At 47.1% G+C, this 21,930-nt stretch overlaps 1 protein-coding gene across 1 annotated transcript in view; it reads left to right on the top strand.

Moving 5' to 3' along the window:
* LOC126525578 (caskin-2-like) overlaps positions 1-21,930 on the top strand; it is a 342,542-nt gene that overhangs the window by 313,860 nt on the left and 6,752 nt on the right. The window contains exons 16-24 of the mRNA XM_050173505.3: positions 7,349-7,459; positions 7,663-7,764; positions 8,865-9,003; positions 11,262-11,402; positions 12,339-12,634; positions 15,492-15,794; positions 17,077-17,291; positions 20,254-20,690; positions 21,267-21,348. Of these exons, the coding sequence (XP_050029462.1) occupies positions 7,349-7,459; positions 7,663-7,764; positions 8,865-9,003; positions 11,262-11,402; positions 12,339-12,634; positions 15,492-15,794; positions 17,077-17,291; positions 20,254-20,690; positions 21,267-21,348 (1,826 nt within the window). The remainder of the gene's footprint in view (positions 1-7,348; positions 7,460-7,662; positions 7,765-8,864; positions 9,004-11,261; positions 11,403-12,338; positions 12,635-15,491; positions 15,795-17,076; positions 17,292-20,253; positions 20,691-21,266; positions 21,349-21,930) is intronic.

Genomic DNA, 21,930 nt, shown 5'->3' with positions numbered 1-21,930 from the left:
GCTGGCGGCGGTCGTGCCTCGAGCCCCAGGGCGGGCCGGTCAGCTAGCTCTAGAGCCGCGCGAGCTGCGCTTCCCTCCCTCGACGACGGGAGGGGGCATAAATATCAATAAGGACCGCGCAGTGCGCGGCGACTCGCGAGCGATTCTCGCGGCGAAACAAAACACGCCCGCTCGGTCGGAACAGCGGCGATGAACGCTGCTGGGCGCCGCGCGGTTTGTTCTCTCGCGGCACGTTTTCCCAGGCGTGCAGTAGTACGACGCGTGCGGCAAATGTATGGCGGCGGTTCTTTTCTGCGGGCGTATACAACAATGCTCGCGGAGTGTAGTGACGGTGCAAAGCGACGACGGGGCGTAGCGCGCGTGGACACTCGGGTGTTGTTGTTTTACGTAGTGTACGCAGAAACATATCGCGCGTCGCGAGATCGCTCTACGGGGACTTACCGACTTGCCGTCGGCCGGCGCTTGGGCCGGGAGTTTAGGCGGTGCGGGATTTGAGCGAATGGGCCGGGATTGGTGTGTAGCTGCGTGCGTTTACAGAAACGGGCATGCATAGCTAGCTGACTGTCGTGCCGCTGACAGGGATAAGGAAAAAAAAAAAAAAGGAACAGGCCGGGATTTGCGGCCGTCTGGCGTGATCCACCAGCGCACGTACTTGGCGCGTACAATAGACTGTTCAACGTTGGTGCCGGCATCCGGGTGTCGCTGTGGTAAACCGTTCACGTGCTAAACAGTGTTCTGCTACGCGCCTTTCCTAAAAAAGAATATACCGAGTGCTCTTCCATCTGGCTCATTCGCTGGCTCCAACCACTGGCTCATTCGCGCTGAAATCTCGCACAGAAGCAACGCTTCGCAGTGGGTCCACTTTATTTCGACGTTTTGATCTGCTACTTGTCTGTTCCATCCGAAAAAAAATAAAAATTCTCGTGCGCGTAGTTTGCTGCAGTGCCACTAAATAAAAACGTCAATATCGCAGTACCAGAACGGTGGCGCCAATTGTCGCCTCTTAAGGCGGAAGGCACCTTTCAGCATATATACCTTCAGGGTTACCGCCTCAATAAAGTGATGAGACAGGCGCTGACAAATTGCTTGTCGAGTAGCGAGGTTTCCTTTGCTCGGACTGCGACCCACGCTGACGCTATTTATCGTCAGTGTCAAAAGCGAGAGAGCCACAAAGGCTAAATAAACCCCACGAGCGTGACGAGCGACGGATCGGGCCCGTCGCTTGAACAGAGCGCTCGGTCTTGTCGCGCGATCGCTCGGTTCTGCAAATCTAGAATTTGTCGCTCGTCGCCCAGAAGTGCTATGAGCGTCTAGCCAATAGCGCGAAGCCGGAACTGGACGTACATAACTCAAGTACTTCCGATTGTCGCACGGAACGAGCAAACGATTGAATTTTTATATGTGCAAGAATAAGAACCTACTGCAAGACCATCAGAAATATTTTATGCTGCTTTTTACAGTAAAACACGTCAACTTAACTTAATAAAGCACGCGTCACGCTAGTTTCGGCGCCTATATTGCTGCCCTCATACCGGCGACACTGGGGAGACGTCGCTCGAAGTCATCGCTCGCATGGAGTGCGACTTGTAGGCGACGAAGCGAACGCGACAGCCATCTCCATCGCGTCGCAAGATAGCATGGGGTTTATACTTAAGAGGAAGCTTTAGCTCGGGCTCAACTCCGACGCGTCCTATTCAAATACAAATAAAACGCAAAAACGCTTTTCTGAGATACACCCTGGGCTGATTTTAATGAAATTTGCTGTATTTGAGAGAGAAAGCTAAATTCTAGTGACTGTTGGAAGCGTAATTTCAATTTAGGGCCTGAATTTTATGAAAAAGATTTTCAAAAATTAGAAAGATTGAAAAATATAGACGCACGAGGTTTACAAATTAATAGTTCCGCATCAAAAACAAATATCGCCGTTCTGTAAACGGCATCCATTAGATCATTCAAAGCGGACAAATTCGATATGTCATTTTATATCTTACGTAAATTTGTCACGTTGTGTACAAGGGTTCTGCAAAAGGTGTATTTCCATATTACTCAATTTTTTTAGATTCATGCGTAACATATCAATTTTGTCCGCTTTAGATGTACTATCAGATGCATTTAACAGAATTATGATATTTTCGCTTACTGAGGTACAGAGTTGTAAACTTGATAGTTTCGTTTTCTGAAAATGTTCGATTTTTGCCAATTTTAATAAAAAAAATAGACGATGAAAATCGAAAATTTGAAACCAACAGTCACAAGATTTTAAGTTTTTCTTTTAAATGCAACAAACCTTGTGAAATTTGGTGCTCTGGTTGCCGAAAAAAAAAGCGAATTCTCCTTTTACATGTGTTTAGATGAGAGCGCCCGAGCTAAAGCTTCCTCTTAAGCGATCAATTATGCATAGCTTCGGCGGCAGTGGTACACGCGTCGAGTTCGATACATCCAGTGTTCTCGGTGTCGTGGTGTCGCTGGACAGACGGACTATAGACTCGAAGGGAGCTCAACCCATGCCACGTGGGTATAGTTCCTTTATTTCAATGCGTCACATGCATATACGAGATCGGAATACTTGATCGAAATATCCGGAAGGTCGAATTAACAAATGCCGGCAAAATGAACCAATTCGAATATTTTTTTTTATTGGTCGAAGTAGTTCATAATGTCATTGTGCGTCTTGCTCTTGGAAGCTCAACGCAGCCGGCATTTGACGAAGAGCGCCGTGTTTAAGTGCTGCATGAACATTGCACTGAAAGAAAAAGTAAAAAAAAAAAGTAATGCAGTTTCACGCCTAGGGAAACAGTAGCGCCGTCTGCTGAATTTCTTGTCTTCCAGCTTTAGCCGGTGCGGCGCATGGGGGGCTCCAGTGGGGTCGAACTAAACGAGTTTTGTTCCATAGCAAATGTTTGGTTTCTCACATGGGCTTATCCGTGCGTTCGAATTAAACGAAAAGTCGAATTAACCGAGGTTGAATAAACGAGAGCTGAATGTACACAGTTAGTAGTAGTGCCACATCTCTTGAAGACTGTCTTAATTGGCCTACGCTGAGAGCACCTACGCGACACTACAGGTATGGGCAGTGTATCTGCCTACATGAGAGAGTGATATAGAACAAAATTTGTTAGGCGCGAGTTCATTGTGCGCTGCTTTCGCTGTTACTTTCAGCTTATTTTGCGTTAAGGCGAGGCCGGTGGGGCCTTCGCTTCGTATTTCGCAGTGTTATTGACGTCGGACTCGCCGCGGTAGCTCAGTGGCTATGGCGTTTGACTGCTGAAAACGTGACCTCGATGGCTGCATTCCAATGGAGGCGGAATGCAAAATCACTCGTGTTGCGTGCTTGCTGTGGACGTTAAAGAACCTCACATGGTCAATATTAATCCAGAACACTCCATGCCGTGTGGCTACCCTCAAAGCTCGTGCGGTACTTTGGTGCGTTAAGGCACACACGCACTCATAAACCTATCATTCGGTAATGGCGTCACGTACGATTTCGCGTCGTACCCATATGCACCGCCGTTCGATAGTTGGCGCTCCGTTAGCGCCAACTAGTGAAACCCAGTATTGCTTTCCTTTCCTGGCTTTCTCTTATTTGTCAGCGGACTTGCTGGAAAGAAAGCCTGTACATGGAGTAACCAAAAATACCGTAAACACCTTTTTAATAGCAGGCTTGATTTTTCACGTCTTCAGTTCTACCGCGACATTCTTAATTATTCCCGGCCTGTGCCACAGTAATTCGTCAGACATATGTGTATACGGTTAACAGAGCGATGAATCGGGCTAGTTGGTGTACGTTCATTGGGCTGGTTGTTTGCACTTCGTGTCAGTTTGCGTCTTCGTTCCCATTCAGTGACCGTCTTGTCCGCGTTAGTGTGCGCTTGTACATGGCGCAACAACATGAGTGAGGATATGTGCTGGTTCTTCGCGAGACAAAGCTTTAATTACGGGCTAGAGGATATTCGCAAATGCGATGGTGAATGACTTTCGCGTAGCCAGATCGCCAATACGGCGTTCGTGTTCTTTTTTTTTCCTCTCGTGACCGTGTTTTCTACGCTTCATATTTATTTTGATTTGATTATTTTTTCATCTGTACATCAACAGAAATCGAAGCAAGAGCAAAAGGTTATACACCCTGACGGAGGCTTGTGCTCCGAGATACAGTGCGGCACACATGCATGATACAAATAGGAAAACAGGAGCAATATGCAATTCTTAATATCAGGTAATCGTTTTACAATCTAAATTGTCCTTATAGACATAAAAAAACAATAACAGTATTAACACAGAACGATGAAGAGAAGCAAATCGACATACATACGTATATCATCGCAAGCAGCAACAGAAAGAAACAAATGTGCGCGCATAGATAAAATAAAGCACACTGTGAACATTGAGCAAGATGAAAAGTCACGACACATGGAGGTTTTAATCGACACTATGAATGTAATCGAAACTATAAATCACGTTACGTTTTTATCGCCACTCCGGGGCCAGCCGAGGCACGATGTTTCGAAAGCTACAGCTCGTCAGCCACCGTGTTCCAAAAACGGTGCAGGTAAAACCCATTATCGTGGCGGCCTTCATTCCCAGCGGTGACTTCACGTACGTCGTACGTGACGTCACCAGCAGGGAAACCGAACGTGTACCGCCGCTCCATGGCGCAGCGTCTCCGTCGGCGTTCCCCGAAACACCTGGCGAACACGTATTGCGCCTTTTCCCGCCTTTCTTTCCTCCCCGGGGGGTTTGCCGGAAAGCCCACACACAGGGGGGAGAAACGAAAAGTGCTCGAACACGATTGGGAGAGCGCCGCACGGTGTGGGTGGTGTAGCAGGCAGCGCCGGAGAGGCACTCGAGGCCGGAGGCGACGGGACGACGTGCTCGGGCAGCCAGAATCCCTTTTTCCCCTAAAGCTGCGCCGCCTTGATGGGGAAAGCGAGGGAAGGGAGACTGTGCCTTTGCCTCCCCGTTTTCTTGCTGGCGCTCTTCTCCCGTTTCTGCCGCCCATTCCGCGCTGCCGCCGCGGCTCTATGGTGTACCGTTAGTTCCTTCGCGCGTTTCGTGCAGTGTACGTACACTTACTTTCTCGAGAGGGTGCTACCCTCGCCTTTTGCATGGCGGCTCCTTCGCTGAATCGAAATTGTTTCTTGGCGTTCGGGGCATGTATACTTAACTGTTTGGATATAGTTGCGTTTCTTCCCGTTTTGTTTTCTCCAGCACCGTTTCATTTCCTAGCTTAACCCTGCTGCCTTCTTTTTGTTCTTCGGAGGCGGGACACTTTATGCCCTCTGTCCCGCTTGTTTGCCGTAGCGACAAATAAGTAGGAAAAAGGGGAGAGTGCCTTGCAGCTTCCCCTTAAGCGGTAGTGAAGGGACAGCCGCCACTGTCGCTTTTTCTTTTTCTTTCCCCCAATCGCATCTCGCCCTATTTCTTCCACGAGGAAAAGAAGGGAAGACGTCTGCTGCAGCTTTACTTTGAGCCTCCTCCCCAAAAAGCGCCGGCTCTTGCGTTCGCCTTTCGTTCGCCAAGCTGTGTTCCCCGCGCGCCGCATCCTGTTTCGAAGCGTGGAGCTGCAGCGTCGAAACTGTCGCCGACCTTCTTCTTTCCCCTCCCCCCCTCCCCCCTTTTTTATCCTGCTGTCGTCTTTTTCCCTCTAGGCGGTACTGCGCGTCGATGAGTCACGGCGCGGCGACGCGTGCTGCCGACTCCTCGGCGCCTTTCTTTTACTCCCGCGGAGCAAATATGTACGCGTGGTACGTCTTCGGGGGATTTGCGCGCTCGCTCGCGGGCAGGATGTGTGTGTAGTTCTCCGTTCCCCACGCTCCCGGTTTCCCCCACCTTTTCCCCATCCGGGATGCACTATTCCATGCGCTTTACCCAACTGTACCCTGGTCTTTACTCGTCCAGGATCTAGGCGGCGCGTCATCCCCCGTGCTTCGCTCCTTTTTCCCTAACGGGAGCAAGGCGGGACTCCCGTCGGACTATCCACGCTCCTTTCTCCCACCCCTTTCCCGTCCTAAGACTACGCGGCTGACTGCCTCCCTCGCAGCTTCCGCGTCCCGAAATAGAAAGTTCCGCGTGCCGTTTGCGAGAATTCGTGTGCGCGTGCACACGTACTAACCGCCCCGCGGGGGAATACGTGCCGCGCGCCGAAGCGCGAACTGACAGACACGAGCGAGAACTGGATACGTGTCTCCTTTGAAGGCTCTTCAAAAAATAGGGGGCCGTGGGCGGAGGCTTTCTGGAAGAGTGCGCTGGCGCGTGTGGCATGCTATGCGAGGCGTTGTGTGTGCGTTTGTGTGTCGGAATGCGATCGGCTCGATTTATACTGCACCGACGCCGGATGAAAGATCACAGGTGCGCGCTTCCGCTCGACGTGACTCGTGCCCTCGGGCCGAAGTTTATTGAGCGCATATACGGCTCAGGTGAAGCACGCCTCACCGCTGTGTGCGCGCGCGTTGAACCGTATTAGTTCTTGCAATCGATCCTAAGGTGGCGCTGCATAACTCGTTCCAAGAAGCTGCGGTGTGCAAGGGAACTTGGTGCCCAGATTTCGGCATGTTAAATTTGTCTTTTTTGAGAGCGTTCGACGTACAGCAGCATTCGGGACAGTGAGCTGCTGGAGACTACACATAACACATACACAGTGCTAAACTGGTAGCATAGCATGTCAGCTAATGCTGCCTCACAAAAATACCCATGATGTGGAAACACTTCATGTGCAGAAGCAGCTTGCTCATGTCAACGATGTTCTAACCCTTTAATCTCCAATGCCAAGCTGTACTCGTCGTGGGAGGTTGTACCAATATCGTCAATGACGAGTCATTCTCGTTCAGCTCGATGTTGTGCTGCTCCGACTGCCAAAGACGAATTACGGTTGGAATTGAAGGAAAGCTGCCCTCAAGAGCAGCTGTTGTTTCGCTTTTATTTTTTGTAATAATTTTAACCAGAAACCAATCAAGTAATATATTTGCAGAGCCAGAATGACAGAAAAAATTATGACTGCTAAAAAAATGAGGGAAGTTTGGTACTTTCTTCAAGAAGTAATTTGGGGGTTAAAGGATTAAATCACCACAGGTCTTGGTGTGTTGATGTTCACTAGATTCACATCATGTGCCAGTGTTACTGTAGCATGCAGTGTATAGTAAAAAGAGCCAGCAGCAGACTGTCAAAAGTGGTTCCATGTGTGATGATCACTTCTGCAATATAGCTACAGTGTATATAATTTTCACAATAGTCCTTTCTTAAATCCCAAAGCCAGGTCGTACCACAGTAGTTAAGTGGCTCCTGGGACTAATTCGATGCGTGATTTCTTACCTCAGGTTGGCAGTATTTTAAGACTTACTTTTTGCACTTGCAGGACACTGAGGTGCTTACGACGTGGCTGAAGAACCTTCACTTCGAAGAGTACACGCACCTGTTCCTGCAGGCAGGCTACGACATGCCTACCATATCACGGATGACCCCAGAGGTACGAACGTGACTGCCAGTGTATTGGTTGTTTATACAGGGTTTTTCACATAACTTGAACCATAGGCGCATCTACCAGGCGGGCGGAGGGGGCAAGTGCCCGGTAAATATGCATACGATTCAGGTTACATGAAACACCCTGTATAATTTACCACTTTACATTGCCTTTTTTACACTTGTGACATGCGCTACTTTGTAATGCAGGACCTGACAGCCATTGGCATCACAAAGCCAGCGCATCGGCGGAAGCTCAAGTCGGAGATCAGCAACCTCAATATTTCGGATGGGATTCCAGACTACAAACCGGTACGTGCCTTCGTAGTCTATCAGTATGCAGCCTTAAAGGGCCCCTCACCAAGCCCCATAGCAAATTTAGGTTATATGCTGGAAGTTGTTACGTGTCCTATAGGGAGCGTTCTGCCACAAACACTTAAAAAATCGGTTCATTAATAGTCGAGATATGAATATTTAGGTGCCGCGAACCCATGATTTCACGAGGCGAGCTCCACTGCCAAGCAAGACACTGTCTCCACTTGCCCCGTCTAGCCTCCGCAAACGAAATTTTTTCCCTGTGTTCTCCCATACCAGACCTCGAGGATTGGGTGACGCATACGTCACGGGCCCTGCCTTGATTTTTTTCCTCCTCGCTTTTTTTCGGCACGGCGCAATTCCACTGACAGCACCGCGCGCGACCTGTTGCGATTGTCTCGTTTCACGCAGCGCACAACTTTGCATGCTGTGCACGAGGACACCTGACTAGTGGTATAAGTCAGTGCTACATGAATACTGAGGCAGACACAAGCAGATCACAGAGCATGATTTTGCGCTGGAACGCGGGGAAAAATGACATAGTTTCAGTGTCCGCATGTGCGACTGCATGACGTGGGAACAAGCAGACGAAACAGAAGTACATTTCTCTTGCTACGGTGCAGAGTAAAACAAAAATATGCAGACATTCGGTTTGTGTGTTTTATTTCCCTAAGCTTTTAATAGTTTATTCAAGCAACATATTACACAAATAACAGATGTTGCCTTGAATAATTCTCGAAGTCACGTCTCACCACGAGCGACGTCGCAATGCAAACACGTGTACGTAGGCGCACTAGCATGTGTATGTCATCCCATGGCTTGGAGTGCGGCGGCCGTGAGGAGAAGGGAAAACGGCAATCGGTGTGAAATTTCAGACCTTTCCACAGCGCGTAGCGGTGTAATACTTTACAGACACGATCGTTATCACGCAATGCATGCTCTGCCCTTGTCACCTGAAAATGGCCAGACCTGGTGAGAGTCCCTTTAATGCTTGATTGTGTCATGGTTCCTTCAGCAGATGATGTGCTCCTCTACATTTCTACAATGATTTGCTCATTAACATATGTGGCTTTCTGCTGCATTATAACCATGTGCAGGACAATCTTCTCACGTGGCTGAAACTCCTGAGGCTTGAGCAGTACTACGGTTCGCTGTGTCAGCAGGGCTATGCCACCGTTGACAGGGTGGCTGATCTCACCTGGGAAGACCTTGAGGATATTGGCATTCAAAAGCTAGGTATGTATCAGCAGGCACAGAAGGGCAGTTTTTATGGCTCTTGAGAGTCGCAAGAGTTATTTTTAGTTGTACGTTATTCTTCGAGTTTGCACTTGTTCGTGTTATCTTGTCGGAAGCCTTTTGGGTGTCGTATGTCTAATCACACTAAAAAGAAACAAGAAATGGAATGCAAGAAATGATGCAAAGATGTGCGCCGAAATTAAAATAAATTTATAACAGAATCCTGCTGTCCTACCTTGCATAAAAGTTAGAATCAGTGTAACGTATGTAAGAATGCTTCACAGCACCTACATGAGGCAGGAGGGAGCTATGAGTGTAATCAGAATTGGTCTAAAGCCTTACTTACTCTCTTATACGTAACCTAACCCTCAACTTACATTTTTATGTATTGTGTCCACCTTACACACATTGTTCCTGATTCGAATGTTTTTCTTTCACATTTATAATGTGTTACGTCAGATATTGTTTGGAGGCATAGGCAATTAAGTAGCTTTCATGCTTTCCTGTGAACTAGTTGTTTTGGTTTTAAAGAGATTGGCAAGAAGCTTACCAGTCAGATAGTCTAATCACGAAGTGGTAACACAGAAGTCCCGTTTATTATTTTTTATCACAATTTTTCTGTCTGCAGTGAGGTTGTAGTTGTTCGCTGGAAGCACACTGAAAACAGTGATAGGGGAGCGCAATAGCAATTATACGCTGGCATTGGTAGGAGGCAGATGACAAGTGCAGCCGTAGTTGCTTTGTTTATCGGGCCAATGTTCTTACAATTGATGTTTTCCGAAGTGTTAAAAATTACTTCTCCAATAATAGCTACGTGTTTCCATGGTTTCCTTTCCAAATGCTTTGGTCATTAACCAGTCAAGAGTGTTTTTTTGCTAAGTCACATTATGTTCTCAAAAGCAAAGTGACTCTTTTACAGGTGATACACAGTTCAGCATGTTGCCGTAGCCACGTGTGTGCTAATATTGTAGTGCTGGCACCCATTTAATGCACAACTAGTTGGTGGTATTTTGTATCTCACTGGGTGAGCACACAACTCTAGATACTTGCAAACTCGCACACATACAGCAGCATGTGCGCAGCCATGTATTGTGGGACGGGCTTCTTATCATGGACTTTCTTTAGTTCATAATACACACAGAACAAAGCACAAGCATCTAATAATATACGAACTGCAATATTAAGCAGTATGTATGCTGTACTTAATAACTGCCGGCTCACATACAGTGATCTCATATACTACATTCGGAGCACCAAGATTTCACCGCCAGGCTGTGCTACTTACTGGTTTTTGAGACTTTCTTTGCCAATTTAAAATTATAATTTCTACTTAAATCGTGAACAGCGTGTTGGATTTTATCACTATAAATCATGGTCATTACATTTCCATCAACGTCTCACAACACCTTGGCCAGTTGTGAGTCCCTTTATATGGTGTGTGGATAAGGGATGCCTCAGACACCTTGTTCAACCATTGTTTAACACTCCGAGTTTCAATCTTCCTGTGAACATCTGTGTTGTTTGTTTTGGCATAGTAATTTAGCATATCATCTGCAAGAGGTATCCTTGAGAGACCCACTATTTCATTTCATTTTACCTTCAGGGCCTTTCAGCATTACAGAGAGGAAGTGAGCGAGTCACACAATGCAAATCGGTACCAGGTGCAGACTGTTGAAATGAGGTACTGCAGAATAAACAAAAGTTCAGCAAAAGTGTTCAATCAGAAAACCATGGGAAACCATGAATAATAACATATTTACTCAAAACTAAGGATATTCATTATAGTGTCCCTAAACCTTGATGAATACGATGCTTATGACTTTATTCAGGAGGTTATTTCATTACGGCAAGTCTTCGGTAAAAATGATTTCAAATGTTTCACAGTTTTGCATTGGAGAATATAAACGTTCTACACATGTGTAAGTCGCTGGGATACAGATGCTGGTGAAATTATCAGGAGGGAGTGAAGATGATTGTCGCTGTATATTTTGTGAAACAGACCGAGTTGGGCTATCTTGTGACGGTTAGTAAGTGACAGAAAGGTTAAATTTGATTTCACGCATGATACATTAGCTGTGTGGCAATAGTTACTTAAAGTAATGTGGAGCTGATCTTTGTGAAGATCATTCATGCATGTTGTAGAAAGCGTAAGAACCAATGAAAAATGCAGTCCCGTTTGCATAATGTGCTCTTTTAATGTACCATTGCACAATGGGTTGTACAATTTTCGCGTGCCTCGTTGCTGCTGCCCACTGCAGGTCACCAGAAGAAGCTGATGCTAGCCATCAAGAAGGTGCGCGACCTCAACAGCGGTTCGCGGCAGGCGATGCATTATGGGGACGCACGGCACTCGAGCGTCGACATGGGCCAGCTGCTGGCAGCCAGGCCCGGCTCACACGGTGAGCTGACGGGCCTTGACTGCAAGCCCGCTTTTACCCAAGCATGTCATTTCATTTTGTCAGTCGAAATTCGAAGCTTACAAGGTACAGAATGGGACCTCACTGCCATCAACTGCAGTAGGATCTTCTGTCAGCAGTGAGCCAAGAAAAAGGAGTTAATGAAATGACAAGAAATAGAACTAAGGAATTGCACGAATCACAGTTAAATTAAGGACAAGTAAAATTGTGTAGTTTGACTCGGTTCACAAGTTGTGCTGCCACCGTCGTCTGCGATGTTCCAATGCTATAGTAGTAGGGCTCTTGTAGGACAATGGCTTGAGAGGAAATTGAGAAACACACATCAATTGACAGAATGAAAGTTAATAGGCACAACATTTAGATATGCAGAGGTGACAGTATGGATTGAAAACAAATGTGGACAGGTGATATCCTACTTGAAATTTAAAGGAAGAAGTGGATTGGGGCAGGTCATGGGATGTGTAAAACATAGAACTGGTGGCTAATCATTCCGAGGGATGGAAAATAGGTTTTGACAGAAGAGGATTGTACACCATGATAAGATTATGAAATTTTCACATATATAGGATAGGTTTGGCTGACATAGGACACGGATCCTTCAAAATCGCTGAGCGAAGCCTTTGTCTGTCTGGCACATAAGGCTGATGGTGACCATGACCATTATCGGATAACAAAGGCCAAACACGTGGAACTGCACCGAAATTTACACAAGGCTTATCTGAACGCACACATGGCTGTACGCATGGCTTTGCAAATGGAGTAAAATTAATCGCACATTAGTATGTGCACAAGAAGTGTAATTAGTTGTCTATTCATTATATTTCTCAAGAAACAGCTAACGTGTCTTTGCCTTCGGCAAGGTACCAAGCGGCCAGACTTCCTTCGCTAACTGTTGCATTTGCGGTGGTGCTCGTGCAGTTCCGGTACCGATGGGCCACCCATACCAGGCCGTGCCAAGCGTGAATCAGCCGCCGTGCGAGATCGCGCCCCCGCATGCCAACGCGGTGCCGCCGCTGCGGTCGGACACGGACCCGAGCACGCCTCAACTGAGGACGTTCAGGCAGCAGTCTCCTCCGCGGATGGGCGGCAACTTCTACCGTGCGGGCAGCGGGGACAGCCTCATCCTGCAGCAGCAGCACTTCAGCGGGCACTCCTTCCACCAGCCGCCCATGCAGGGAGCCGACCTGTACCAGCACGACTTCGTGTCGATGCAGGTAAGGCTGTGCACTTGCTGCCACAGATGATGCCCTGCAGAATTGCACTCGCTTCTGTTTCCGTCAATGTACAGTGTTCAGTGATGCAAACACAATGCTCGGAACACAGGGCTGCCGGCACTTGTTGCACCACCAGTGTGCGCTGGGGAAATCGAGCTGATGCATTGCGGCATGCGATGAGAACCAGAGCGTTTGTGATGCATGGTGAATGAATTTGGTCCTCCAGCGCTCATCCACAGCTCGCTGATCGCACAACAAGAGCCGAATAATATGCAGTCTGAGTATTGCGTTTGAATTGTTTAGCACTGTACCTGTGACATTTATAATCTCTTCCGTGCGTATAACACAAAGAACTGATGGTGTGAACATTGTTCTCCTTAGATCTCACTTCAATGGCTTCACGCTTCCTTTCTTGCCATTTGGTTATTGAAATGTGGAGTAACTGTCATGTTCATTTGTGGGAATTGGCACCTGAGAGTTTCGTGAAGGGATTCTCTTTGCGTAAAATGTGATATGTCGGTTGTATGTGTGTTGAATTAGTGTATTTACCCACTTGTGTTGTCTCAAATCTGGGACAGCAGTATTTGTAAATAGTTCTAATGCCCTGCACCTGCACCAAATGGAAGGGGGATTTATCAAAACTCATCCAAGGGATCGAAAGAGGCTACGTATGAACTGTCCTAGCTCTTGGCATCAACAACACGATCTCAGGTCTCGCGCCAAAGTGATGACAGTGCCTACAGCACTGCATAACAACAACAACGATAATAATAAGAAACCTCAGCTGGGGTAACAGTGCAGCTGTACAGGAAGATGGCTATAAGATCCTCAGAGGACAGCGCTGGTAGGAGGAATAAATACAGACAAAGATGCTACAAGGAAAGTATACAGGCTGGAAAGCTGAAAGCCTTTCAGCAATAGGCCAGGTGCCTGGTGTCAGCACGTGCATGCAAGCTGCTACAGTGGACAACATTAATTCGACCCTGACGGGACTGATGAAACTGAACTAACCTAGAAATGACATTAGAGCACCTAAACAAAGTAGACCCAATTTTTTGGTAACACAAATGGCCAAGGGTCTAATGTGTGTTCCAACACGGCCGCCAGTTGCCGAAAGTCTGCTTCTCTGCCGAACAGTCTCTTTACGCAGTAAAGCATCAGACCGCGGTTTTGCTTTTGCATCTGCACCGCGGAGGCATTCTTAGGCCCAATTTATTGGGGGCAAAAAAAAAAAAAAGGCGTGGATTAGAATTGGGTAAGCACTGTAATCAAACATTGTGAGCTACCGTTATTGCTTGAAAACCTTCCTAGGGCAGGCTGAAAATAGGTGTTTTTGATGGGAGAGGACGTGTGTTCAACACATTCTGAACTCCGCTAAGACGGGCCCTGACACTAAAAAGGCCACTTATTGGGGTCGCCATAGGGGTCAGGCGAGTGCATGCTGACTGGTCAAGTTCTAATTAGCCAGCAAAAACCAATTTTAGGATCTAAATAAGGAAAGTTTGAGCCCATAGAAATGCATGGGCGCCAGCCGGAACTTTTGGTCGGGATGGAATTAACCGAAAATCTTGACCACAGTCGAATTAGTTGTTTCGATTGGCATGAAAAATTTTGAACAGAAAAAAACATTTACAGTGTGGAAATTTTTTAGACCTAGATATTTCTTGCAACTTTTTTAAAATATATACCACGAATGCCTATTCTATTTTTACTCGTCTTGTTGAAACATATATCAATAACCATGGTGTATTATTTTTCATAACTACAAGAAACTTCGCACATACACACGTGCAAAAATTGCAATAAGTTCATGACAAGTTAACTCGTCATTTGCAATTAAGGGGTTAACGTAAGTCTACTGTGTTGGGCTGTTGCGATGAAACTTGCAACCTTTCAAAATTGATACGGCATCGCCTGTGCATGGACTATTTACAGCTTTCTTGCTATTTTAGTTGGGTGAGTACCAAAGAGGGGCAGTCATAATATGTGCTTGTGCATTAACTGGTACGTTCACATTGTCATGTGAAGTAAGAGTAGGTGTTTGGGAGCACTTATCTGTCAGTTTCTCTTGATTTATAATTTGCCTTCACCTTCTACTTAAGATGCAGATGTGTCGGTCAACAGTCGTTTGCAAGTAGCTTGTATGTTGCCATGGGATAGTGACTGTGCACAGGCAAGAACACTAGCCATAGAAATGAATGAGAAGGATAGAACATAGGCTGAACATAGGCCCAGGAAGTAAAGCAACATGGAGTTTACAATGATAGCGGTGAGGATGGTTGGTGATTGTTGAATTGAGTGACAGCGCTAGAGCCTGTCCGGTATTTTTATGCCCATCTTTGTACATTATGGAGCAGTCGATGATGCTTGTATTTTTTTTTTTTTTATGTGCTAAAGCGTTTGCAATGTGCATTCAATCAGATGATGCTGGTGCACACCTCACTAGCGAAATGACAACACTTGTCAAGCTTTCAAACAGTCAAACTGCAATAGACATGAATATAATGCTTGTCGGACACAATGATGCAAATCTATAATGTTTCTCAGCAATGTAAGCATGTAACAAACATATTCTTATAACAAATATTGCATATAACGAGGGTAATTTCGCGTCTTTGAAGCTTATGTTATAATGGGGTTCGACTGTACAGCAAGCACATATTGTGTAATTGTTATAAGAAGTGATCATTCAGTGAAGCAATTGTCATGGGCAAAAGAGTGCAACAACATATGCATGGCAGTGTATTGTCTGTCATTCTGTGAGCAATTGTGAATGAGTGGCTTATGAAGGTGTTGAAAATGTATATTGTTGCTTTAGGAACAGTGCTAGAGCCAGTGCGCTTCTCACTGTGTGCAGGTTCGTTCGCCCAACCGGGGCCGTTCCCTCGAAAGTTTAGAGGACGGTGGCCCTGCGTACCAGAGTCACTCGTCAGCACCATATCAGCCGCAGTACCAGGGGTACCACCACAACCCACCGCCTTACCATGCCCCTCAGTCAGACTGGTACCATATGGTCAGCAGTTGGCGGCAGCACGGCTACGACACTGACTCCGAAGTGGTCCGACAGGTGTCTCATGGCTACGACTACGGCTACGAACCGGATGGAACGGCCACCCTGCACCGGCCACGAGGACTAGTGAAACCCCGGCCGGTGGCCAAGGTCAGTTATTCGGCTGGGCACGGTGGCTCAGAGAATGCTTAAAAGTACACTAAAGGCTAATATTAACTCAAGCTCAAGGGATAGATCAATGCTTGAGAATGTCTAAGGTGTCAGTATTCATTATGCAAAAAAGGTGAGGCGTGTAGACAGGACACAAGAGAAGTGGACAACACGAACGCCGACTACTCATCTGCACAGTTTTGTGCTCCCTTCAGTTGATAGTCGGCGTTCCTGTTGTCCACTTCTCTTGTGTCCTGTCTGCACGCCTCACCTTTTTTGCATAATGAATCCTTACCAACTAGCTCAGCTTTCTGTCTTTCTAAGTGTCAGTATTATCTAGAACAGAGCTTTAGTAATTGAGAAGTTGAGGTAAATGCAGGACATAATTTGAGACTCCACCGGGACTTTCAAGTAATTAGCCCGATGACGTACCAACTCCTCATTATAATTCTGTCGCTAGTACTCAACCACTCAGAATAAGAAGCTTCGTTAAGTTATACAAGAGAAGAAAATACTGCTTGTCTACTGCTATTTGATCCTTAGAAAAAATTACTTTTGGATGCTACCCTTGACAACGACGCAAGCGATTAAAAGGTTTCGTTTTTGCTCAATTTTGCGTCTCCCATGTTTTCACATTTAAGTAGTTTTGTTATCGCATATTGCTGCGCTGGTTTAGTTGGCTCACTAAACTCACACAAGCTGCAAGTAGCAAAGAACGAGGCCCATTGCGGAGAGGATCAGAGGTCATGTTTATGACACAGCGCGCACTTTCGCTTCCTCTTTCATTAGCTCTGTCTTGGCTCGGTTTCTGGCTGCGCTTTTGCGTTTGCGCAAGGAACTGTAGCTCTGGCTGTTGGGTGCTGTTTCACTCATCGATGGCAGTACAGGGCAGTAATGGCAAGTGCAACGGCGCTGCTCCCAGCTCAGGGGCAGGTGACTTGAATTGTGCTAGAGGTATGCGGACCCTCCAGACACAATTTCCTCTTAAGCTAAGCCTTTTCTTGCACGAAACAAGCGCTGTGAGGTTTTTGGAATGGTATTTTAACAGTCCACGAAGACTTCATATTTGCCTTTAATGTCCTTTTAAGCCTAATCAATACTCAATGAGATAGCATTACGTACCAACAGATTGTAATACTTAGATGAATAGAAAACAGATAAGACACGTACATAAAATTTCTTGCGAAGTCTGAGAGAACTTGCGAAGACTTTGTTGCAGAGGCCTCCTTGCATTGAAAAATCTGTACTTAACTGACAGAAATGGCACTACTTTTGCTTCCAGGTGGCAGCAAGGGCGCTGCTGGACAGCCCAGAACTAGACTATGATCCCAAGGACCTTGACCCCAAGCTGTCCTCTGATTGGCCAGACACAGGTGGTGGGGCCAAGCGTAGCCCCGCCCCGACCCCACCCAAGCGTACCAACTCCATCCGGAGGCAGCAGGAGGTCAACATAGCTGAGACGGCATTTGCCACCTGCGTACAGAGCCTCACGTCCAGGTGAGACGCGTTGTTGAATTGCCGCAGTGGTCGCTGCATATGTGACCAGACCATCTGGCCGGCTGTTTTCCTGAAGCATTCTCGTATCTTGCAGCTTTGCAGAGCAACAGTCATGCTTGGACTTTAAGGCCTTTGGGTGCCCGTAGTGATGTATTGCACACAGGGAACTGTAGTTTAGACTCTACTGGCACTGTGAGTAATCTTTATTAGGAAGGTCAGGAAAGCTTAGGAATGTCTGTGATCCTCAGGTATGGGACATAAACTTGTTCTTTCTATCTAAATGTTTCATTTTATTATAGACCCCAGGAATCTTCTGCCGCAGAGATTTGGACATTTGCCTGGCTTTGTACATACCTGCAACACCTCCCATATTTTCCTTAAATTTTATGAATTGGGACTGGTTTTACGATTTTGCGAATGTTGCCGCAAGTTTTACAAGAAAACAAATTCTGTTTGTGAAAAAAGTTTCATTTGCCGGGTCTTCAAACTTGCTATTTGAAGTCTTCAGATGGTGAAAAGATGCCAGAGGGGTGCTTGCTTCAAGCAGGTTTATACAGACTGTTTCCTGAGGCAGGTGACATTGATAGCCGGAACATTACTAAACAACTCAGTGTGTTGCTTGTCATTGCTTTCTGTTCCAAGTTTGCTGCTTTGTGTGTGATGCGTCTAAAGGTAAATCATTGTTGACAATGTGGGTGTGTATACTACCACATAAGGCGTGTGTTCAGGGCAAGCTTTTAGAAGTGCCAGTGCAAATCCCTCTCCCCACTTTGCACCCCCTTGGTGTCGTATCCGGGAAACTTCTATGAATTTTAAAGTTCACAAGTTGTCAGGTATGTTGGTATAAAGCTTGCTATGCTAACATGACATAATGCTTTACTGCAGTCATCAATTTTCCAGCTGCTCGAATGCAAAGGTCATGCAGTAAGTAGCTGGAAAGAAGCAAAGCAAAGCCACCCAACGTGTCACAAGCAAGAACTGACATAAAGCAACGCAAACACAATAATACATATGGTATGTGCACGATTCTATCGTGCCCCGATTGTAATGTGCAGTTATATTGCCGGCCAAATATAAAACTAACTTGGTGCCGATTCAAAAGAAGTTTGGCAACAGTAACAAGGCGGTGTACGTAGATGCTGCGCGGTATGGAGAAGGGAGAGGTGCACGCGTGATTGCAGTTGTATATCGCACGGGTAAGTGCCTACCGAGAGCCATGGTAACCATGGGACACATGGAGGCGGCCAAAGAAGGCGCGATATCCCTAGCACTCGCCGCGGTGTTGAACACTGCGATCCTGATCGGCAACTTGCAGGCAGCAATCCACAGCTTCACGCACGGCTGAGTCTTGCAGTAAGCGGCCCGCATACTTCAAATTTGTTACACCGGCGACTCGACATCGCCCTCACAACCCCAAAATTCTGCTGTCTTCCTCCTCTGGACACCGGCATGCACCGATGTCCCGCTCACGGGCAACGAGGCAGCTCACACTACAGCTCGAGGTTTTGCACGCCGAGCCACCGCAGATTATGTGGTCGCCGCCTCCGCCCCCGAGAGCGGGACATCGAGTCTGCCGGATCGGGACACTACGACAGGAATGCAGCAACAAGACTCACAATGGGTGTAGGGTGATCGCCTGACCATGTTCAGAGACCTCGCCCAATACTACAGACTTGAAAGACGCACATTCCCACCACCGCACGATAAATTAAACAGGAACGAAGCCATAACCTTATGCTTGCTCCAAACACGCACCTACCCTAGCCCAATCATCTTACACCGCTGTTACCCAGGATTAGACCCGATTGATGCGTGTAAAGCATGCGGACATAGAGCAACGCTGTGACACATGCTCTGGGAATGTGCTGGCAACAACGATACTGAAACCACCACCGTTTGCGACGCATCCATAACCGCAGCCGTTACCAGCGTACAGGAAGCCTCTAGCTCGCTTCTTCCAGACACCGCCCCAGCTGCAGGCGCCACCGAAGACCTCCTTTCGTCGGCGTCGCTGCCGCTGGGAGTAGTTGGAAGACCAGCTCTGGGCCATGCGGTAAGCCGAAGATGCCACCAGAGTCCAAGGACTTCAAGTCGCCAGCTGAGGCCACAACTAAAACTGCCGGACCATTCCTTTTAATAAAGTCTATTGTCTTCTTCCTGGGACCGATTCTACTGCGCACATCAAGTAACGAAACCCGAGTCGACGTGTACTGTATTGAAACAACTTTACGGAGCATACAAAGGCACACAGCTGTATCTTAGCGGCTAGTCACTAACGGAATCCGGCGACACCTCCTTTTCATTGTATACCGACCACAGAAAGTCATATTCAGTTCTATATAATGCATTAGAAATGCCACATGTACAGCAAACTGGATTATGGCAACCGCTAACCAAGGCATAAAGAAACAACATCCGTTCGATGGCAGTGTGGCTGGCTACCATGCCTTGGGCTTTTTTTTTGTAGTAAGAAGTGGTTTCGTTGTTGATGTTGAGTATAATTAGCTACGATTGTAATGCGCATGCAAATTTAAATGCAGTTTTTATTAAAAACAAGTGTGCGTTAGAATCGTGCAAATAGGTTATTAAACAACCAGAAGCTATTGTACTGAATTTCTCATCGTGCACATGCATTTTCAATTTTATTCGGTTAGCTGCAACTTTAGTATATACTTGAACTGTACAGTCCAACTTTGTTATAGTAAAGCCATATCCGACACGAGAATGCCTTTACTATTATATCCGCTAGTTGTCGCAAGCGTACATTTGTTACACACTGACATCGGCAGGACATGTTTTAGATTTACTTCGTCACATGCAATAACTTGTTATATCTGTGTTCACTATATCGAGGTTTGATTTTATATGCATTTGCTGGCGCAAAATAATCAGCAGAATGAAAGAGCACTTTCTGAGCATGGTCTCGCCGTTCTTCTTGCCTCACCTCGGTCAACCTTCACAGGTTCACCATGGCGACAACGCGTGACGAACCACCGCTCCCTCCACCACCCCCGCCAGCAACGTCAGCGAGCAGTGTGGCGGACGAGGCTCTGCAGGCGCCACTGCCGCCCCCTCCAGCTATGTCGACCCCCAACTCGGCCTCCTCGTCAGATGGCGAGCTCTCGCCCAGCGGCACCCTGGTCCGCCGGAAGGACTCCAACGGGTCCAGCGTCTCGTCGGAGTCCCTCCCGTTCGCCTGCGAGAACGTGGGCACCATCAAGCAGAGGCCAGGAGAAGGCGTGCCCCCGCCCTTGCCACAGCACGGCACGTCTTCCACGCCTGCAAGTCCGTCTCCCACTTCCGGCACAGAGGATGGATTGGACAAGCCACCTCACCGCACCAGCCCACCAACGACAACAACAGAGGTCCGGAGTCCCCCAGAAGAAGTTCCTGTTAGAGGTGAGGCTCTTATTACAATTTCCTAAGGGGACAGGGACTTGCAACCATTATAATTGCACGGTTGTATGCACATCAGATACGCCACATGCCGGCAAAACCCTGAAATGTTAATTATGCGCCAGTAAGCACGCACTCGTTCACTCATGAACTCGCCTCACTGCTCACTTCACACACCATCGCTACACCCACCAGGTAAGTTTAGTAGCTGTGACGTTGTGCTGCTGAGCTTGAGGTTGCAGCTTCGACCTTGGCCGCAGTGGCTGTATTTTGGTGGGTGTGAAATGCAAAAAACACTTGTGTCCTGTGCATTGGGTGCACAGTAAAGAACTCCAGGTTGTCAAAATTAATCTGGAGCCCCCCCACTGTGGCATGCCTCATAATCACATGTTGGTTTTAGTGTGTAGAATACTAGAATTTAATTTACTTGAACACCATCACTACGCCAGGCATTGCATGCTGACGTTTCCAAATGGATAATCATTAGTAGTCCTAGATTCAAGTGTTCGTATTTTTTGACGAGCTTTAGGTGAACGGCCCGTTATTAAGGGAAACCTTATTGGTGCTTGTCTGTTGCAGATGTGCCCAGGAGCTCGCCCCCTTCATCACGCGAAAAAGCTACAGCACAAAAACCCACCGTCCCCCCTCGCCCCGTAGACAAGTGAGTCTCCTTCTTGTCTTGTTTCAATCGCACGGTTGGATGCTAAGTAATGGACTAGTTATAGCCACCAGCCAAGCTTACCAGGCTAGCTTAGCTAAAGTAGTGCTACATTAGCCATCATGTAGACAGCCCGGAAAGTAAATAAGTGTTTATCAGTTGGTAATCAGCCGTTTGATTCAGTGAAGGGCCATGTTGTATAGTTATGGGAGACCCGCCAGCAGCATAGGTACTTGCTGCTGGCAGCATAGGTTATCAGTATCCTTGAAGATGCCAGTACTGATCTATGAGGGTGACATTTGAGAATAACGAAACATGGAATGAATTCAAGCTGAGCATGCGGGCATGGAACGGAGAATGACAGGGGTAGCATGAAAAGAAACTGATGGGAATGTCGACAAGAGATCAGACATCAGTAGACAAGATGCTAGACTGTGCTAGCGCATGCAAGGTGTGGTTGCTGGCAAATTATTATCCCATCAGCAAGACAAATGAGTTGTGTCATCTGTAAATGGGGGAATCTTTAAGGCTTTTTTGCTTTCCCTGCTGGTTCCCGCACTGACCTCATCCTTGCGTTGCAAAACG

Source organism: Dermacentor andersoni, chromosome 8 (genome assembly GCF_023375885.2).
Source record: "Dermacentor andersoni chromosome 8, qqDerAnde1_hic_scaffold, whole genome shotgun sequence".
In the NCBI taxonomy this organism is placed as follows: Eukaryota; Metazoa; Arthropoda; class Arachnida; order Ixodida; family Ixodidae; genus Dermacentor; species Dermacentor andersoni.
Note: the sequence above shows the minus strand (reverse complement) of the source record. Positions and strands in the feature narration are given on the sequence as shown.